The sequence below is a fragment of the Mangifera indica genome, chromosome 9 (assembly GCF_011075055.1).
Source record: "Mangifera indica cultivar Alphonso chromosome 9, CATAS_Mindica_2.1, whole genome shotgun sequence".
In the NCBI taxonomy this organism is placed as follows: domain Eukaryota; kingdom Viridiplantae; phylum Streptophyta; class Magnoliopsida; order Sapindales; family Anacardiaceae; genus Mangifera; species Mangifera indica.
In genome coordinates this window covers 9,844,887-9,865,992 of record NC_058145.1, presented here as the reverse complement: position 1 = coordinate 9,865,992, position 21,106 = coordinate 9,844,887, and the positions used below count along the sequence as shown (strand labels likewise).

General features: G+C 31.7%; 2 protein-coding genes, 1 long non-coding RNA gene and 1 other non-coding gene across 4 annotated transcripts; 1 reads left to right on the top strand and 3 right to left on the bottom strand.

Annotated features, from left to right (window-relative positions):
• Positions 1–1,304: 1,304 nt before the first annotated feature.
• On the bottom strand, positions 1,305–1,377 carry TRNAA-AGC. Its single transcript has one exon. It is a non-coding gene; the product is annotated as a tRNA-Ala (tRNA).
• A 349-nt stretch (positions 1,378–1,726) lies between these two features.
• On the top strand, positions 1,727–4,782 carry LOC123225589 (probable plastid-lipid-associated protein 12, chloroplastic). Its single transcript, XM_044649678.1, has 11 exons — positions 1,727–2,084; positions 2,200–2,253; positions 2,504–2,578; positions 2,764–2,883; positions 3,066–3,257; positions 3,376–3,459; positions 3,560–3,652; positions 3,854–3,907; positions 4,030–4,109; positions 4,369–4,479; positions 4,555–4,782. The coding sequence occupies exons 1-11, from the start codon at positions 1,842–1,844 to the stop codon at positions 4,640–4,642; spliced, it is 1,194 nt and encodes a 397-aa protein (XP_044505613.1). The 5' UTR covers positions 1,727–1,841; the 3' UTR covers positions 4,643–4,782.
• Positions 4,210–6,280, bottom strand: LOC123225590. Its single transcript, XR_006504156.1, has 3 exons — positions 5,865–6,280; positions 5,642–5,747; positions 4,210–5,145 (listed from the first exon to the last, which is right to left on the bottom strand). It is a non-coding gene; the product is annotated as an uncharacterized LOC123225590 (long non-coding RNA).
• A 243-nt stretch (positions 6,281–6,523) lies between these two features.
• LOC123225588 (signal transducer and activator of transcription B-like) lies at positions 6,524–8,568 on the bottom strand. Its single transcript, XM_044649677.1, has 2 exons — positions 8,322–8,568; positions 6,524–8,218 (listed from the first exon to the last, which is right to left on the bottom strand). The coding sequence occupies exons 1-2, from the start codon at positions 8,406–8,408 to the stop codon at positions 6,995–6,997; spliced, it is 1,311 nt and encodes a 436-aa protein (XP_044505612.1). The 5' UTR covers positions 8,409–8,568; the 3' UTR covers positions 6,524–6,994.
• Between the last annotated feature and the right edge of the window lie 12,538 nt (positions 8,569–21,106).

Sequence of the window (21,106 nt, the reverse complement as noted above, 5' to 3'; positions counted from 1 at the left end):
CGAAATTTTTAAAAAATTTTGAAACGCATTTCTTTTAAAAAAAATCGTAAAATCAATTAAACATACATCTTTTATATTTTCAAACCTGAAATATCTTTAAATCTCATATTAAATTTATCTCATTTTTACTTTTCAATGTGTTACTCATCTCCTCCTTGACATGTTATATAGATTGGTGTGTATTGTTGTTTTTTTCTAAAATATCTACACGTGTTTGTTCAAAAACAATTTACAATAGGTTCTATGATTCTATTTTATAGTATTATTTCTCTTCATTCTTTTTTTATTATTTATTTTTATACTATACAAGTTTGTGTATTTTTATTATAAAAAATTAAGTATTTATAAAAAAAAAATCTTATATATTTCATATTTATAAGTTTTTTCACGTTTTCATTTCATATATTCTTTAAAAAGTACATTTCCGTATTTTCGTTTTCACGTTTTCCCATTTCCGTTTCAATGCTACATAGAATTTCCCTCAACAAGTGACAACCAAAGAAGTTTGAATTAGTGAAAACTGGAAATTACACATAAGCTGTAATCTCATTGATCGTCCATGTGACAAAGGAAATTAATAAGCAGAAAGAGAAGTGGACAAACCACAAATTTTTTGCACGGAAATAGGTTAGTTCAACGAAATATTAAGTTACAATTTTGCGTTGGCCAAGGAAATATTAGAAAACTGTTCTCCATAACCATTCAGATACCCAAAATAATCTTCGCTTTTCAAGATATTCTCATCAGTAGCATGCTTTTGAAACATGGCTTGCTCACTGTTGCTCTAAAACTGGCTAGTGACTGTATCATTTTTCCAAATGAATTCAAAGGCAGCTTAAACTCTTCGAGGAATTATGCATTCAAATAGCAAGACGAAAGGCATATGAGTATGAAATCCAAACCCAACAGTCTGAAAGAGGGATGCTGTATCTATGAATACTAAAAGAGCTTTAAGCTAATAATATTTCAGATATTGCTTTTGTCTAGACTACACCATTAGATGGGCTTCAAAACAAGGGAAAAAATACAGCCACAATTGCTTTAAAATGTAAACACCTGAAAGTTTTACCGTTTTATCCAGGAAAGTGCCCAATGCTTGACATAGACAAACGGTTGTAGCAGTCGTTCCCTCTCCAACCAACACATAGTAACCATCTCCAGATCCTTGAAACTCATCAAGCACAGATAACAAAAACACAAGTAACCAAATAACTCACCTTGGCTTTGAACTTGCAATAACTAGATTGAATCAAAACACAAAACCAACAAAAGGCTACTCTCTATCGTTCAAAATGAAATAGAATTGGAGATGCGGGGTATCGATCCCGGTACCTCTCGCATGCTAAGCGAGCGCTCTACCATCTGAGCTACACCCCCTTGCCGTAGATTCTTATTAATTTAATATTTATATTTATCCGTTTAATAATTTTATAATTTCTCTTCATGTTTACTGTACTAATTTTATCTTTATTCTCTTCCACTCTTCATAATTTTGACTATAAATTAGTAAATTATTAAAATTTTCTAAATCAAGTTTTAAATTTGGATTTTTATTATACTTATAAAATTTTGATTTATTTAGTTTAATAATTATAGATTTAATTATTATATTTTTTAAAAAAATTATGGTTGGTTAGGTCCTCCAAACTGTTGACTACCACGTGTTATAATAAGAACACCTCCACGTTTAGGAACTATGACGATATTATGTAGATATCCCTCTTGGTTCTCTTGCATCGAACGCCACTAGTAACGGTCAGCAACTGTCAACCACTCAAACCAAAACTCCCTCTCTCACTCAATCAGATACTCTCTCGCTAGTTCCTTCTTCTCACTCAACAATGGCGCTTAGATTTCATGCATCAAACATTAGCGCATGCCCACCTCCATTCCCGCATAGAATTCACAAATTTTTCTCTTCAAAGCCCTTCAAGCCCTCTGCAACTCGCCCAACTTCTCTTCTTTTGAGAGCCTCAGTTGTAGAACAGCAAGAGCTGACCTTCACTGAAGAAGAAAACCAGCTCATTGATGCCCTTATCGGCATCCAAGGCCGTGGCAAATCAGCTTCTCCTCAGCAAATCAACGTATGCATTTCTAAACTAGAATATACGCACAGCATGAGCTTAATTTATTAGTTTATTTACTTATTTTCCTTCCAAAGTCATGTGATTCTTTTGAGTAGAATTAGAAGCTTTGCAGGATGTTGAACGTGCAGTCAAAATCCTTGAAGATTTACCAGGCGTGCCTGATCCAGTAAGTGTGCATATTTGGGGAATTGATTTTTTGGTTTTTCTTTCTCTCTCTCTTTTGTTTTTTGCTTTTTTTTTTTTTTTTTTGGGTAGGGTTAGAGTATTTGCTGCAGAAATGAGCTCAAATTATGTTGTTAAGAAAGGAAATTTCATGGTTTTTTATAATTGAAAAATAAGTTTTAATTCTTGCTTCTTGGTTGAGAAAACTGGTATTGCTTTTGTAAAACTTCTAAAAAAATTTTTAATTTGTGCAGACAGGTTCTAGGTTAATTGAGGGTCGTTGGCAACTAATGTTTACAACAAGACCTGGAACAGCTTCACCAATTCAGGTAAAACTGATTAATTAAGAACAATCTATTTTTTTATTCATGTAGAGATTTAGAAGACAATTTAAGTGCTAACAACCCTTAGAGAAGAACGAAAAATTAGGCATTTTCATTTGTTTTTTCTTATTTCCTTTTTAGATGGGTGTTCTTTTTTCTGCAAATGGATTCATTTTCTGTATGTGATGTAGAGAACATTTGTGGGGGTTGACAATTTTAGCATATTTCAAGAGATATCCCTTCGAACAAATGACCCGCGTGTAGCAAATATTGTGAAGTTTTCTGAAGCAATAGGTGAGCTAAAAGTAGAGGTATGATCCTTCATTAATCTTCACTTCACAATTGCTAATTGTTAGAGTCAGTTTCCTGCCTCAAATTTTACGAGTCTCAATTCAGCTCGTGGGGATGCCACAAGTTTTATGTTCCTTTGCAGATAAGTTCGCTTTTCTTTGTAGCATTATGGATGTTATTTTCCTTTTGTTCCAACACACAGGCAGAAGCATCGATCGGAGATGGAAAAAGGATCCTTTTCAGATTCGATAGAGCAGCCTTCTCTTTTAAATTCCTACCTTTTAAGGTACCTTATCCAGTGCCATTCAGGCTTCTTGGTGATGAAGCAAAGGGTTGGCTGGACACTATATATTTGTCTCCCTCTGGAAACCTCCGCATATCAAGAGGAAATAAGGTAAATAGACATTTTGTTGCCATCAAAAATACTGGTTGAGCACTTCGGCTTGCTGTCGACTTCTCTGTCAATAAAGTTCGATCTTCTAAGCGCATTCAACAATGTTTCTGTAGTACAGGGCACCACATTTGTGCTGCAAAAGAAAACAGATTCAAGGCAACAGCTACTAGCTGCCATTTCAACTGGAACAGGAGTTAGAGAGGTAAAAGATTGAATACAATCATTTAAGATTGATATCCAGAAGGGGTTGTCTTATTGCTGATTTATTTTCATTTGCTGATTTTTTGCTTCATTAACCTTAGGCAATTGACGAGTTTGTCGCCTTGAATGGGAATACAGCTGAAGATGAACCAGAACTCATAGAGGGAGAATGGCAGATGATATGGAGTTCTCAGGTACTCCAACAACATAAACCTTTGATTCATATAATCATTCTGCCATGAATCAATTATTTTCCTTGATAGTAACATTAATATTACTCATATTTGAAACTTCATATTGATATTTGAACTCAAGGAATCTTTGTACCAATGCAGTGCAGAAGAAGCATATTTATTCCAAAAGTAAGCTGAATTTTGAACTTTTTTGTGTTGAAGGTGGAGACAGATAGTTGGTTAGAGAATGCAGGCAATGGTCTCATGGGCAAGCAGGTAAATCTGAGATTGAAATCTTCATTATTGCTGAAATTATGGTGCTTTGAACTGCTTTGTTCTTAATTTTTGTATTCCCCCAACTCCATTAATTCATTAACTCATTCTCTTCAAGTTTTTAGATTGTCAAGAAGGATGGACAACTGAAATTTGTGGTTGATATCTTGCTTGGGTTCAGATTCTCCATGACCGGCACGTTTGTGTAAGCTTAGAATTCACTAGCTGTAAAGTTGACGAATGTTTGGTTTGCTGTTCGAAAATATTTTTAAAAATAAAACAAAAATATGTGAATTCTAATAAAGTTGGTTCAATGGGCACAGCTGCCCTGGAGCCAATTGCTTTCACATTGATGATAGTACCGAAGCAGTAAAAAATATTTAGATTAACATAAAAGAAACTCCTGAGCACATTCCAGGGAAGCCATTTCGGAAGCTAATGTAATTTTGGTTCCTCATTGCCAGAAGATCAGCAGCCAACACGTACAATGTCACCATGAGTGATGCAGCCATTATTGCAGGGCAGTTTGGTTATCCCATAGAGGGGATGGAAACAAAGATCAGTCTGGAGCTGCTGTAAGACCTTTGATTCTTCCATTCGTTGCTAAGCTGATTAATTGCACACTCATGAATGTTAAATGTCTGATGCAGGTACAGCGATGAAAAGATCAGAATCAGCAGAGGATACAACAACATTCTTTTTGTGCACGTAAAGAGCAACGGATTGAAGAAAAAGTAAATTCCATAATTTGATAATACAATGACTACACATGTAATCGATATAACAAGACTCTGACTTCATATGAAGTTTTTGTGGTCAATAGTTGCCTATTGACTGGTCATCTAAGAACAGTAGCATAATGATGAATTTTAAAACAACGAAAGAAGGTTTGATTGGAGTCTTTTTCAGAGAAATCAAACAATGGTCAGCCTCGTGCAAGACAAATTTGAAGCCTTCTAGACCAAGCAACAGGTTGGCAATTCAAAAATTTGAAACCTTCTTGACCAAGGAACATAACAATAACCTTTCACGACCAAGGAACCACTGGGAATTATATTTTTGAGGACTAATAATCACCTTTTGACAGGGTGATTTCCGACCTGACCAAATGAAACCCAGGTAATAAATCTGGGGAAGACATCACTTCAATTCTCAAACAATTTCAGAGCCCTCCAAATTTAAGTGCCCTGGATACGATCCTACCATCCAAGATGATATTCTGATTTCTTCATCATCTATTTCTGGAAACATGCCAAAGCATTTAGAGATATATAACTCAATTTCTCAAAATCAATATTTAGAGAAGTCCCATAACTAACAGAAGGCGTAAAACTAGATTAAAGCAAATGAGAGACACGATCAAAAGGGAGCCATCCCTTGTGACGTATATGGCCCAGGCATATATGAACAATATAAACTTCAAAGGCGTGGTATAACTACTCTTTTAGTTCTAATATGAGATGTCAACTAATTCTATCACGCAAGAGAGATTGTAAGCAAGCACAGTTTTCCATGAAAGTGGTCAAATGTGTAATTAGTTGCAACTGTTAGTTTATTTGGGTGAAAGGAACAGTTATCGAACTGTGCGGCAATTGGTGACTATTTGTAAAGAGTGTTTCTCCTTATCTGCTACCAACGTGCAGTTAAGGGACCCGCAGGCTATGTTTCCACTTAAATATAAAAGTGGCTGTATTAACTGTATAATTACTGATTTTTCATTTTAATAAAAATTTTCACCCGCTCTCTCTCTCTCCTAAAGTCCAGAATCTTCCATTTCTCCCAGTTCTCATTTTTATTCTCGGTTAACCATGATTCGTCTCCGTCTAGCGTTTAGTCTCTTTGCCTGTTAACATACATTAACACAAGAACTCAGTTTCCACAGCAACAAGCAACAAAATATTGACCAATGACTAAAGATTTTATAAAAATCACTGTGGATAAAGACTGGAATGGCTCTGACCTTGCATCAAGCAACCGGCTCAAAGATTCTACTAAAGCAATGCTTAAGAAGCTCTTTGTTTTGTTGCCCACAAACTTCAAGGAAACAAGCATCCGCAGTGCAGTAACCACATACAGAGAAACACAGCAAGCTCATGAAATAATCCAACTTGTATAATTCAATTTAAACATGTCAAGCATTAACGTATAATCCCTTCCCATGCCAACAGGTAAACATTCTTACAAACAAGATTTGGGAACTATGATATTGAAAACAACATTCTTAGAAACCATATGTTATAGAAGAGGAAAAACAAAGGATTTGGGAACAAAGAAATTGAGATCACGTTCACTACAGATAAAGGTAAAGTGCACAGATACAAAAATCAATCACATGTCTTGAAGTTGAGACGACAAGCATTATTTGTACTGGCTAGAACTTACACTGCACAGGATGTTAAGATGGTACACATTCTCCCCATGCTCACAACTTGCAGAACTATCACAAAGACAAATTAAAGGACATCCATATTAGATAAAAGAAAGGAAGCTCTATCTCATAGGAATAGCAAACAATGAGAAAGACTGAAACATAAAATATCAGAAACATAACTTACTCCAAAAAATTTAATCCATCAGTACAAGTACTTCATTCCCATCAAACATTTCCAAAGTAAAATATACACAAATAATAACTTTATTGAAAAGGACAAAGTTATTAAGCAAAAGAAATTCCAGTACACAATAGTTCATTAATTTACCTAGTACATTTCAACAGACATACAGATATATGTCTCCAACAGAGAACTCAACTACCTAGCAGAAGAAACACAAATAGAACCCAGAAAGAAAAGGAGAGATAAAGAAACTAGGCCTACCCACTACCTAAGTCAAACAAGGACAAAGAATAAAGAACCAGTCCAGCCTTCCTCTCTTTCCCTGTAAGACAAACAAGGACTGCAAGAAAAATATAGCATAAACTATGTTACATCGACATGGACGCCATATATCCATAAGCTGCACAAAACATTCCAAATAACTATACCCAGACATATATTGCCAGTACGATCACATTAGTCCCCACCATCAATGCTCTTCTAAACAAGCTTGCTCAACTATGCCCTTTTCTTTCTCCACAACATCGACTCTACCTTACCGAATTCCCTTCCCAGCTTCTTTTTCTTGTCTCTTGGCTTTATCCTCTTCACCCATTTGATCATCCACCTTTTCTAGCTTTCTTTGACCATCCTCTTCTGCTATCATGTCTTCATTCACAAACTCATTCTTAATTGTCTTTTCCTCTTTTTCTTCTTTCTTCGCGTCATTAGGTACACACTCTTCCATACAAACATCTTCATTATTATGTTCTTTACCTTCACGAAAATCTGAACAATTTTCACTCTCATTCTCTGATCCATTTTCCACTACCTCCTCATTACCACCTTCCCCACACACACCAATTTGATGATTGCTACTCTGTCTCTCGAGAAACAGCAGCCTTCTCCTCATATCTGCCATCTCTCTCTCCATCAAAAACAACCTCTCTTTCAATGTCAAGTTCTCCTCCTCCAATTGTGCAATATGACTATCCTGATCATCCACCCTGTTCTCCAAAACATTATTATAATCTCCACCAGAACCACTACCACTATAATTCGGATATATCATTTCAAAACGACTCAAATCATGATCTAATCTCCTCTCAACTTCAACATGCTCCTCTACATCACTGTCACTAGACCCGTTAGCATCATCATCATCTTCCTCATCTTGCTCATTCTCAAGTTCACTTCCTGATCTTAACCTAATCAAACCCTTCATTGAACCATACCCGTCAACTCCCCACTCTTCTTTTGCCATGTCAACCAACACCTCCCTTGAGGGTGAAAATACCGGAGTAGGCAAGACGGCAGGCGTCACAGGGCATGGCGAAACCAAAGAAGCAATCCCACCGGATTTCTTAGCTCTAATAATAAAAGAAGTAGTATTACGGGGAGCATATGGAGCAAACCTATTGTTATTATTCCCATTATCATTAAACTTCTTCTTATTGGAATAAAACTTCCTTGTCTTTTGACGATTCTGCGACTGCAATTCATGAAGCGTCGGAGGGTTGTAACCTTGAGTACTACCTTGGCCAACACTCTGTTTCATCTTCTTCGCCTTCCAACTATTATTATTATTATTATTACTCCTCGGTTTAGACACGCCAAAAGTACCAATCTTGCTAGGGTTTTGCTGCAAAGTTTGCCACGGCTTCAGTTGCTTATTATTATTACTATTATTATTAAGATTAGTATTACTGCTACCAACGTAGCCGTGATTCAACATAAACAACTGAGATTGAACCGGCAATTGAGGCTGCTGATTCATCACCTGAAAAAAAACCCCGGCACATCGTCTCATAAGATTGATGATAATAATAATATTCACTATGACAAACATCACAACCACAAAAGTTCAGAAACCGACAAGTTACCTGCGGCAAAAGCGGAGGAAGCGGCGGAGGTTGTTGATTCATGATATGAGCTTGATTGATCATCATCTGTGTTTGCTGATCATTCATTGATTTAGATGAAATTCCCAAATTGAAACCCAAACAGTAATTTTAATAGATTGATTTTGAATTTGTTTGGTAGTGAATTTCAAATGAATTTTGTCTTCGAAAATAAGTTATCCTCTCTCAGATCTGAAAGGTTCAGATTTGATTTAGTTTCGATGACAGGTTGGGTAAGAGGAATTTATATAGTGAGGGATGAGATGGGATGGACGGTTGGATGGTGTTGATGAGAAACGGAGGGTTGAGATTGGAAGTACATGTTTGAGAAGGAGTAGGGCAATGGTTGCCACGTGGAGAGCTGGAGCCGGTTTGGGAAGAAAGTCGGCTCGGTTGCTTTAATTGTTCAGTTACAAAATTGCGTACTTTTAAGTGTCAAATTCATATTTTACGTTACATATAAAATGGATTTCCACCCAATGTGAAATCAATGAGTGATAGGAGCTTGTAATTAATGTGTTATATCAACATATTTAAGGTAAAGGGATTTAGTCAAATTTCTTAGGCAATAATGGTGGCAGAAAAGTGTTATACAAGCCTCCGCTCCATCACTTGTATTGATATTGAAAATACACTCAACCTTCTCTCTTTAATTACCCTCTCAATTACTTACCCAGATTTCCGTTTTTTGTTTTTATAATTCTCCTTATTTTTACTTCTATTTTCTCTCTTTAAATCTCTTCTTCTATTTGCAATTATTATTGTTATTACTAACATTCATAATACGTTATCAGCATGACTTGTTCAGGTGTATTATCATAATCTTTCAATTATATCACTATCTTAATTATTATAGATATTTTAATTTTTGTTATTCCTCTATTTAATTTTTTATTTATTATGGTATCATATTTGCAATCTGAAAATTGTAAAATCATGAATCTAGACTTAAAATTTTGAATATCATTTGTAACTTAAAGTTACAAACTTATGAATATAGACCTTAAGTCTTAAATAACATTGGAATATTTATTATATATGATTTGTAACATGAAGTTTACAAACTCATGAGAAGATATATATAGATCTGGAGTCCTAAGTTTCATTAAAGTATTTATTATAATTATGTTTCATTTACAACTTAAAGATTGCATAAGTTATAAAAAGAATGAAATAGAAGTCTGAAATATTATTTAAGTTTTCATACTATAATATTATGAATATTAATTATAAAACCAAAAACTTTGTGAATATGAGACAAATATGAACCTAAAGTTTTAACATATTTTTTCTTAATCATATTAATAATTTTTATTACTTTTATCAACCTACGGTTGCTAAAAATGGCAAACCTTGTAAAACTTTAATATGTTGCTCTTCAATTGGATGGAGAAAACTACATTGAATAGGTCTTGAACACAGTTCTCCATCTAAAATCAATGAGTCTTAGAGAAACAATTAAAAAAGAAAATAAAACATTCCAGCAGGATAAATAGAAGACGACTATTTTCCTTTGTTACCACATCCACCAAGGATAACGAGCATAATACGCATATATTATTGACCCATTAGAATTATGAAGAAACCTAAAAGAAATATTCAATCATCATAGATCAATAATATTGCCAATGACCCAATATGAATAGACTCATTTACGCTAACAAGATTTTAAATCTATAAGTGAATATAACTTTGTCATGTTCAAAATATAACATAATTTTTCTTAATCATATTACTAATTTTTATTACTTTTATCAACTTACGGTTGGTAAAAATGACAAACTTTATAAAACTTCAATATATTACCCTTCAATTGGATGGAGAAAACTACATTAAATAGGTCTTGAACACAGTTCTCCATCTAGAATCGATGAGTCTTGGAGAAACAATTAAAAAAGAAAATAAAACATCCCAGCAGGATAAATTGAAGACGATTATTTTCCTTTGTTACCACATCCACCAAGAATTACGAATAGAATATGTAGATATTATAGAGTCATTAGAATTATGGAGAAAGCTGAAAGAAAGATTCAATCATCATAAATCAATAATATTGCCAATTACCTAATATGAATAGACTCATTTATACTAACAAGATTTTAAATCTATAAGTAAATATAACTTTGTCATGTTCAGAATAGTCTCCAAAATGAGATTATGTGTGGAAAAATAACTGAAGAAAATATGTTAGAAAAAATTTTCTCTATATTTCATCTATCAAATATGCTCTTACAGCAGCAATATAGGAAAAGAAATTTTGAAAAATATTCTGAACTGATATCTTGTTTACTAGTGGTTGAATAAAACAATGAATTGTTATTGAGGAACCATCAGACACGCCCTACTGGCACTACGTCGTTTCCTGAAGTGAACACAACTACTAGTAGTAGTCATCTTGGGCACAGACGAGGTCTTGGATGAAATAAGTTTCGATCCAAAGGTGGTCATAATAGAAAATTTTTCCACCATAAATGGACTAAAGATGAAGCAAAATAAGATAAAGGAAAAATGATACTAAATAAACCATAAAATCATAAAAGTAAATGTTATAGATATGGTTCTAAAAGCTATTGATCACGTATCTGTCGTACGCCCAGATATCTAGTGGATTTATACCAAGAATCTATTAAAAATATAGATAAAAAGATCAAATCAGATTGTATTGATACTTCAAATCCTGTCGATCTAGCGAACTTCGATATTTCAAAATTTTTATAAGATTAAAAAATTATGTATATTATATTACGTAATTAGTACTATGTATTTCTTCCTTTCAAATTTTGTAATACCTAATGTAAATTTTCAAATGAAAAGAAATGAACTCCAAAATTGAAGCTTTAACTTTAAAAACTGGTGATGAAAACATGTGTCTAATCAATAGTGCAACAATCCACACAATATCGAAAGAAAAGAAATTCTTCTTAATTTTATCACCAATCACGGCTAAAGTAAATATTATATCAAGATCAATAAATTTGATTGAAGATTTCGAAAGAACCATATTTTTGCTAAAAACGAAACAAAATTAAGTATCAATGATGCATGATATTCAAATAGATTCAGAAGAAATCTATTTAATTTTAATGATATAAGAAATAATAGGTATCATATTGAAACTATGAATGAAAATTATGCAGAATATCTATGTATAACTAATAATGTCTTCGAAAGAAGACATGTACTAGAAAAATTGTCTATTTTATTATCTGGATTGTATTATACAATCATAAAGGTAATTAAAACTTACGTAATATCGAACCAAAAATTCTCTAATCCAAAAGTATTTATGTTTTGACATGACCATTTAGGTCACCCAAGATCTATAATGATACGTAGAATTATTGAAAATTCACATGGACATACATTAAATAATCATAAAATTTTATTATCTAGTAAAAAATTCTACACCGCCTATTCTCAAGGAAAATTAGTAATAAGACCATCTCCTTCCAAAATTAGAATTGAATCCTTATCATTCTTACAAATGATTCAAGAGGACATTTGTGGACCTATTCATTCACAAAGTGGGTCATTTAGTTATTTTATGGTCTTAATTGATGCATCTGCATGATGGTCCCATGTTTTTTTACTGCCAATTCGAAATGTTGCATTTACTAAACTGTTAACACAAATTATCAAATTAAAAACACATTTAACAGATTATTCAATCAAGTTAATACAACTAGATAATACTAATGAATTCACATCTAAAACATTTGACGATTATTACATGTCTATAGGGATTGATGTTGAACATACAATCTTGCATGTCTATACATAGAATAGATTAGTTAAGTCTTTTATCAAACGACTCTAGGTAATTGCATGAACTTTATTACTAAGAACTCAATTAACAACTTTTATGTGAAACATGTCATATTATATGTTGTAGCATTAATTTTCTTATGACCTTTCTCTTATCATCAATATTCTTTACTACAATTGGTTCTTGATCACCTACCTAATATATCTCATTTGAAAATATTTAGTTGTGTTGTATATGTCCCTATTGCATCTCTTCAACGCACAAAAATAGGACCCTAATACCATTTGAAAATTTATGTTGGATATAATTCACTATCAATTATCAGGTATTTGAAACTATTAACAGGTGATTTTTTTACTGTATAATTTACAAATTATCACTTTGATAAGACAACATTGCTATCATTAAGGGAAAAAAATACCTCCTGAAGTTAAACATGAATTTACTTGGTATGTACTTACCATGTCTTATCTAGATCTTCGCACATTTTAAAGTGAAACTAAAGTGCAGAGGATAGTGTGTTTATAAATTATTGTCAATCAAATGCTTGATGTATTTGTAGATACGACAAAAGTGATAAGATCACATGATCTAGCTACTAATGCACCTGCAAAAATTAATATGACTATTGAACATTTTATTCGAATCATGATTGATCAATCTACTACACACCACAAGCATGGTGGACCTATTGGATCGAAGGATACTATTATTCCAAAAAGAAAGACAAATAATCAAACAAATATCAATCATGATGTTCTTAAAATGAATGCAAAATCCACACTCTCTGATATTCTTCTAGAAGAGGTAATAGTCCCTGAAGAGATTTAAGCCCCTGAAGTGATACAAAATCTTGAAAAATGGAAAAATGATAATACTAAGATATCTTTAAATTATACTTATACATGAGAGATGTGGAATCTTGAAATAGTCAACGTTGATGATATATTATCATTTGCAGTAACTACTAAAATTATGAATGATGATAATTTTAAACTACGTACTATGGCTAAGTGTAGACAAAGACATGATTAGCCTAAATGGAAAAAAACAATTCAAGCAAAACTAGCTTCTTTAGCAAAATGTCAAGTGTTTGGGTTGTAGTTCCAACACCTCAAGACATACAACCTATTGGATATAAATGAGTATTTGTGAGAAATGAAATGAGAAAAATGAAATTGTTAGATATAAAGTCAAGCTTGTAGCCTAAGGTTTTTCCCAAAGACTAGATATAAAGTTATATGAAACATATGCATCTGTGATAAGTATAATCACATTTAGATATTTAATTAGTTTAACAGTTTCTGAATGATTAGACATATGCCTAATAGACATAGTTACTATTTATTTATATGAAAATTTGGATATTAAAATTTATATAAAACTCCTTGAAGGATATAGATTGATCAAAGCAAAAAGGGACAATCCAAAAGGCATGTACTCATTTAAATTATAAAGATCATTATATAGATTAAAACAATCTAGAAGAATGTAGTACAATTACCTCAGTGAATATTTGTAAAAAAAGGGTTATGTGAATGACTCTATATGTTCATGTGTCTTTATTAAACTGTTAGAATTATGATTTGCTATTATAGCAGTTTATGTTGATGACATGAATTTAATTAAGTCTCTTAAAGAACTCTAAAAAATTGTTGAATATTTGAAAAAAGAATTTAAGATAAAGGATTTGGAAAAGACATAATATTGTTTTGGCCTGCAGATTGAGTACAATTCAAATGAAATACTTATACATCAATCAACATATATTGAAAAATTATTAAAAATTTTTACTATTGATAAGGCTCATCCTTTAAGCACCTCAATGGTTGTTTGGTCTATCGATTCAAAAAAAGATGCATTTCATCCTAAAGAAGAAAATGAAAAGATATTTGGTCTTGAAGTACCATACCTTAATATCATTGGAGCTTTATTATATTTGGCCCAATGCACTAGATTAGATATATCCTTTGCAGTTAATTATTGGCCCGATTTAACTCTTCACCAACCCATCGTCATTGAAATGGAGTCAAACATATACTTTTTTACCTATGTAGGACTACAAATTTAGGATTATTCTATTCTGTCAAATCTCCTAAAGATCTTAGTTTGGTGAAAATGTAGATGCCAATTATTTTTCTAACCCCTATAAGGCTTGTTCATAGACATGATATGTTTTCATATACAATGACATAGCAATATTATAGCGCTCCATCAAACAGACCTTGGTTGCAACATTTTCAAATCATTTAGAGATCCTAGCTTTCTATGAAGCCATTTGAGAATGCATATGGTTATGGTCTATCATCCATTATATTTGAAATACATGCAGTCTTTCTTCAACAATAGACACTATTTTCATATTATATGAAGACAATATAACATGCATTGCACAAATTAAAGGTGGATACATTAAAAGGATAGAACCAAACATATCTCATCGAAGTTTTTTTACACTTATAAGCTCCAGTAAAACAGAAAAATTGATATCAAACAAATAAGATCTAGTAAGAATCTTCTTGATTTATTCACTAAGACATTATCGAAATCAACATTTGAAAAGTTAGTATATAACATCGATATGTGACAGCTTAACAAACAATCAAATTAATCCTATTACAAAAAGGGGGAACATTCATCAAAAAGAGCAGATTTTTGAAGTTTGTCACATTTAAGCAAAATATGCATTGTACTATTTTTTTCTTCACTAGGTTTTGTCTCACTAGGTTTTTCTAATAAGGTTTTTAATAAGACAGTTTTAATATGTCTAACCCCACTTTGTAGGATATTAAATAATTATGTTTTTTTGATTTGGTTTTTATCCTACTAGTTTTTTTCTTAGTAGAGTTAATATAATTATTTGTAAATGGTGAAAATTCAAAGAGGAGTGTTACATATGAAATAGATTTCCACCAAATGTGAAATCAATAAATGATGGGGGCTTGTAATTAATGTGTTATGTGAACGCATTTAAGGCAAAGAGATTTAGTCTATTTTCTTGGGCAATAAGGGTGGCGGAAAAGTGTTATATAAACTCCCGCGCACCCCCCCCCCCCCCCCCCCCCCCCTCTTCCATCACTTGTGTTGATATTGAGAATACACACAACCTTCTTTCCTTAAATCACCCTCTCAATTACTTACCAGATTTTTGTTTTCTGTTTCTTTAATTCTTGCTCTTTTTGCTTCCATTTTCTCTCTTTAAATCTCTTCTTTTATTTGCAATTATCATTACTATTACTTACATTCATAATATTTATAGGCTTTAAGTTTAGGATAATTATTACACTACATATATATATATATATATATATATATATATATATATATATATATATATATATATATATATATATATATATATATATATATATATATATAAAATACTATTAGTATAAATTTTTGTGTATAATTTAATATATTAGCATCTAATTTTAATTGAATAAATTTAAAGTGAGAGAAAAAATAAACAATTATATCACTTAATCACAAATTGTCACCTTAATTTATATTCAAAAAGTTGTATAATCTGTTTGTACGCATAATGTTATTCTTTTGTAGGGGCATATATAAAATCAAGAATAGTGTTATGTGCATAAATAATATACACAATTTTATATACAAACAGTGACATGTGAGCATGTGATTGGGTAATTTTAAATTATAGATAAAATAATACATAATCACATAGTGATATATCATTATTTATATATATAATTTTATTGTAAAATCACTCAACACTTTATGATCTATATGTATATAATCATTAGATGTCGTTTGGTTTGCAATATATCTTGTTTGATTTGTCAAGTAATAAAAAATTATTGTAATCTTTTATGTAGATTTGACAAATGAGCGGGTGGTCAGGTGCTAATCGGGTAAAAATAGGTGTGGGTTAACAATGGGTCAATTTATATAGGTAATTATTTCTAAACTTGTATTCGACTTTACGGATATGGGTTAACTCACGAGTTACCCGTTAATATTAATTTTACATTATCTCTATTTTGTTTTTATTATTTTAATATATTTATTTTGAAATTTTTAATATTTTTCTTTTCAAAAAATATAAATATTGTGTGGTGGAACGAAAATCTGTCTCAAATTATAAAAGTATTTTTTATAAATTTAAATAATTTTAATATTAAACATAAAATGAATATCAATAACAAAATGTCTAGTGCTCAATTTTTTTAATTTTAAGATGGGTTTAAGTTTATTTCATGTTAAGAGAAAAGAAATTATGTGAAATTTATGTTAGGTGTGTTGTAAGTTTGATGTTGATGAGGGTGAAGAAAATGAGTAGGAATGACATCACGAGTGACCAGTGGGCATACCCAATCCGTGTGTAAAAATCCATTACTTGTGGGTATAGATTCAAAATGGATACGAGTTCAAAAATCTAAAACTTATGCAGATTATCCATTCATTTTGATAAGTTTACTTTTATTACTAGTGATAATATAACAAGTAATTTAAAGGGTAATATAATTATCTCCTTTACCTTATAAAATATTACCGAGATGACTTTGATTTTGTTATAATTATTCCTTATTTATTAAATTTTTAATATTAAAATATCTCTACTTTCAATTAATATAACAAGTAAAATAAAAAATATTTTAGATTAAAGTAAAATAATATTTTGATATTCTTGTATTATATCTAATAATCTATAATAATTATTTATAACTATTAATTTTTACCAAATACATTAATAATTCATTAAAGTAATTTATTTTTACAAGAATCTTTCATATTTATTTTAAAAGATTAACTAATCTAAACATATCTAGTTTGTGTTAATATATAAAAAACAATTTGAACAAAGTTAACTCATATTCAAATTGAAAACTTGACGAAAAAAGACATAAAAATGGGCAAATCTCATCAGTAGTCGTGATTTTGAAGAAAGAAGGTTAATATAAATTTGCAAGTAGGCAAATTGTGAGGGATAAAATATAATTTTAATAGGCAAAATTATGCCTAGGGATAAGTTATATTTTACACTATTGGAAATTAAAAAGTTAAATAATATTTTACTCAGTGATAACGTTGAGGACCTAATGCTAAACTAATTGATATTTTATTGTAGACATGATAGATTGTTTTTTTTTTTTAATTGGGCCAAAAGACTTATTCCCACCTAAGGGTTAGTTCGTTCCCAAACACACATTAATGGAGTTTTAAAAACTTAAGCACTTACTTATAAACTGTTAAAATTAATCAAAACTATTAGATATAAGAGTAAAATCGTTATTTTATCACTAAACCCTAAAAGTTTATGTCATTTTTTCCTTTTAGTTTGAAAAACCAACAATTTTTCTTCCACCCAAAAGTTTGAAAAAATCACTTTTCCTTCTAGGGTTTTTTTTTCTTTGGCGACTAGAATTCATTCCGACTATTGGCCAACCTTCCTACCATCTTCTTTTCTTATTGTTGACCTTCCTGCCCTAGCAATTTCGTTTGATAAAGACATCTGACAAAAAGACGAAGATGATTCATTATCCTCGTCTTTTTATCTGACTGATGGATCAATATTAGAAGATTCGTCTAATGTTGATTCATCAGTCAAATAAAGATGATTTGTCTTCTTCTGACCAAAGAGATGAAGACGAATAGTTTTCATTTGGCTGAAGAAATAAAGATGATGAATTGTCTTTATCTTTTCGTTTGACAAAACTGCTATAGTGGGAAGGCCAACGACGAAAGAAGAAGATGGTCGGAAGGGTGACCGACGACGGGAACATATTCTGGTCACTGGAGAAAGAGGAAAAAACCATAAGGGAGAAAGTGAATTTTTTGAAACTTAATTTTGAAGGGAAAGTTATTAGTTTTTTAAATCAAATAGAGAAAGTGTTATATAACTTTTGATGTTTTAGAGTTTAATAATAAAATGACAATTTTATTTTTTATAACTAACTGTTTTTGTTAAATTTATCATACTATGAGTAAATAATTTAGGTTTTTAAAACATTGTAGATATGTATTTGAAAATGCATATATATATATATATATATTTATTTATTTATTTTAATAGGGTTTAACATCCAATCTTTAAAGGATTAGTTGATATTTCACTGTATTTTTTACGGGTTCATATAGTTTTATGGCCATAATGGGGGGTAATTATTTTACCCCTACCATGTAAATATCATATAATCTCCTAGAATGTAAATGATTAGAATACCCTGCAATTTCATAAAAACATGTGTAAAATTATTTTTATAATAATAATAAACAAATGTTCTATCTTTACACCTTGATTGAGTCAAATTTATTACTTAATTTTTTTTTAGTAAAATTTTGATTATTAATTTTTTTGGAAGTGGGAGTTAGATAAAAGATGTTAGAGTCTTATCATTATATGAGATGTTCAATATATTCGTATAACTTCTATATTGTTAGCTAAAATCATAAGCATGGCTAGCATCTTATGCATAACTTATGTTTTATAGGATGTATGTTGGCCAAAGGATCTATTCTTACTTAAAGATTACTCTTTTTTCAAATTTTCACTCATTAACTTTAAAAACCCTAAATACTTATCAATTTATTAAATTTTGTTATTATTGTCAAAGGTAAAATCGTTATTTTGAGATTTTTTTAAAAATAATAATTTATTCTTGTTTCTCACGTTAGTTTTAAAAATTAATAACTTTCCCCCTAACTTAATTTTAAAAAGTTACTTTTTCACCCTCACCATCTAGGATTCTTAAGGTTTCTATATTTTAGGGTTGATGCTACCCCTTCAAAGCTTAAAATATTACACTTACACACCTAAAAATTTATTCTCTTTTTTTGACAACTATTCTTCTTGACGATTTGCTTTGACACGTCATCAACCACTTGACGGCACCTCCTCTCCCTCTTTGGTGGTTTTTGTATTGGAAAAGCATCGGAGAGGGAGAGGAGGTGTCATCGGAGTGCTTGATGATGCACTAGAATGAACCACTAGGAAGAACGGTGGTCGAAAAAAGAGAATAAATTTTTGAAAGTATAAGTATAATGCTTTGAACTTTAAGGGGGACAGTTTTTATCCTTAAAATATGGAAATCCTAGGAACCCTAGATAGTAGAGGTGAAAAGTAACATTTTAAAATTAAATTAGGGAAAAATTATTATTTTTTAAAACTAAGGTGAAAAATGAGAATAGATTATTATTTTTTAAATAAAATCTCAAAATAATGATTTTATTTCTGATAGTAACAACAAAATTTAATATATATATGAGTATTTGAGTTTTTTAAAGTTAACAAGTGAAAATTTGTGAAAAGAGTAATCTTTGGGTGGGAATAGGCACGTCAATTGGGCCGGGTCGAATGGAGGCCCGGCCCGAAGCACGAAAAAAAGCCCGGGCACGATAAAGCCCGGCCCGGTACTGTAGCATGCCGGGCCGGGCCCATGGGCTTATCGGGCCGGGCCTTGGGCCTTAATATTAAACCCATGGGCTGGCCCGGCCCAGCCCGGCACTGTTCATATATATATATATATATATATATTTTTAATTTTTTCTTCTGCCAAATGGCAGAAGCAAATTCTGCCAAATGGCAGAAGCTGCTTCTGCCTGGTGGCAGAAGCTAATTCTGCCTGGTGGCAGAAGCTGCTTCTGCCAAATGGCAGAAGCTAATTCTGCCTGGCAGAAGCAAGCTTCTGCCAAATGGCAGAAGCTAATTCTGCCTGGCAGAAGCAAGCTTCTCCCAGGCAGAAGCCCAGGCAGAACGCTTCTGCCTGGCAGAACGGCTTCTGCCTTGGCAGAAGCCGTTGGCTAGCTTCTGCCTTGTGGCAGAAGCCGTTGGCTAGCTTCTGCCACAAGGCAGAGGCAGAAGCCGTTGGCAACGGCTACTGGCGCCAGTAGCCGTTGCCAAACTTTGTTTTAATTTTTTTTTTAATTAATTGATTTTTTCCTATAAAAACCTATTCAATTTTTCATTTTCATTTTCAATTACAATTACAAATTTCTCAAACTCTCAATCTCTCAAACTCCCAATCTCTCAAACTCTCAATCTCAACTATTTATTATATTTTTAATTTCATTTTATTTTAATTTTATCATTACAATATATTACAAATGGATCCAATGTCAAATGAATTCAATCCATTTGAATATTATCATGCTGGCGCTGATGATATTATTGATGATGCACAAGGTGGGATAGGTAGAGCACCAACAGGTGAAAGTGGTACGGGTACAGGTTCGCATTGTTCGACAGAGAGAAAAAGAAAACAAACGTCAATGGTATGGGAACACTTTGATAGAATAGAGGAAACAATAGAGGGGAAATTAATTCGTCGAGCAGTATGCAAACATTGCGGTTCTTGTTTAACATGTGCAAGTACAAGTGGGACGGGACATCTTCGCCGACATGTTACTGATTACTGTAAAAAAATTCCACATGAACTTAGAGGACAAAAACAAATTGCATTCACCAGATCGCGATCTGTTGGTCCAGGTGCCACTTCAGCAGGAGGTCCGAGCGGTTCTAGACATATGGGAGAAATGTCAACTTTTACGTACGATCAAATGAAGGTTCGAGATTACATGGCCAGGTATGTCGTTGCTTCTGATCAACCTTTTAGTTATGCAGAAGATGAAATTTTAGAATGGATGATGCAAAATAGTATTCAACCAGCATTTAGAAGAATTCCTAGGTCAACTCTTAGGTCAGATATATTGAGAAATTATGAACTAATGAAAATAAAAATTATTGGAGAATTAAGTAATTTTAATGGTGTTATTTCAATAACTTCTGATTTATGGACTGCTACAAATCAACGTATAGGATATCTTTGTGCAACTGCTCATTATATTAATTCTGATTGGCAATTATGCAAAAAAGTTATTGCATTTAGAAATTTAGAATATCCACATAATGGTCTTGCAATTTATCGTTCATTAGCAAATATTTTTGATGAATATAAAATTAATAATTCTATTTTTTCAATTACTTTAGATAATGCTAAAAATAATAATAAAGTTATTGAATATATGCATAATCATTTAT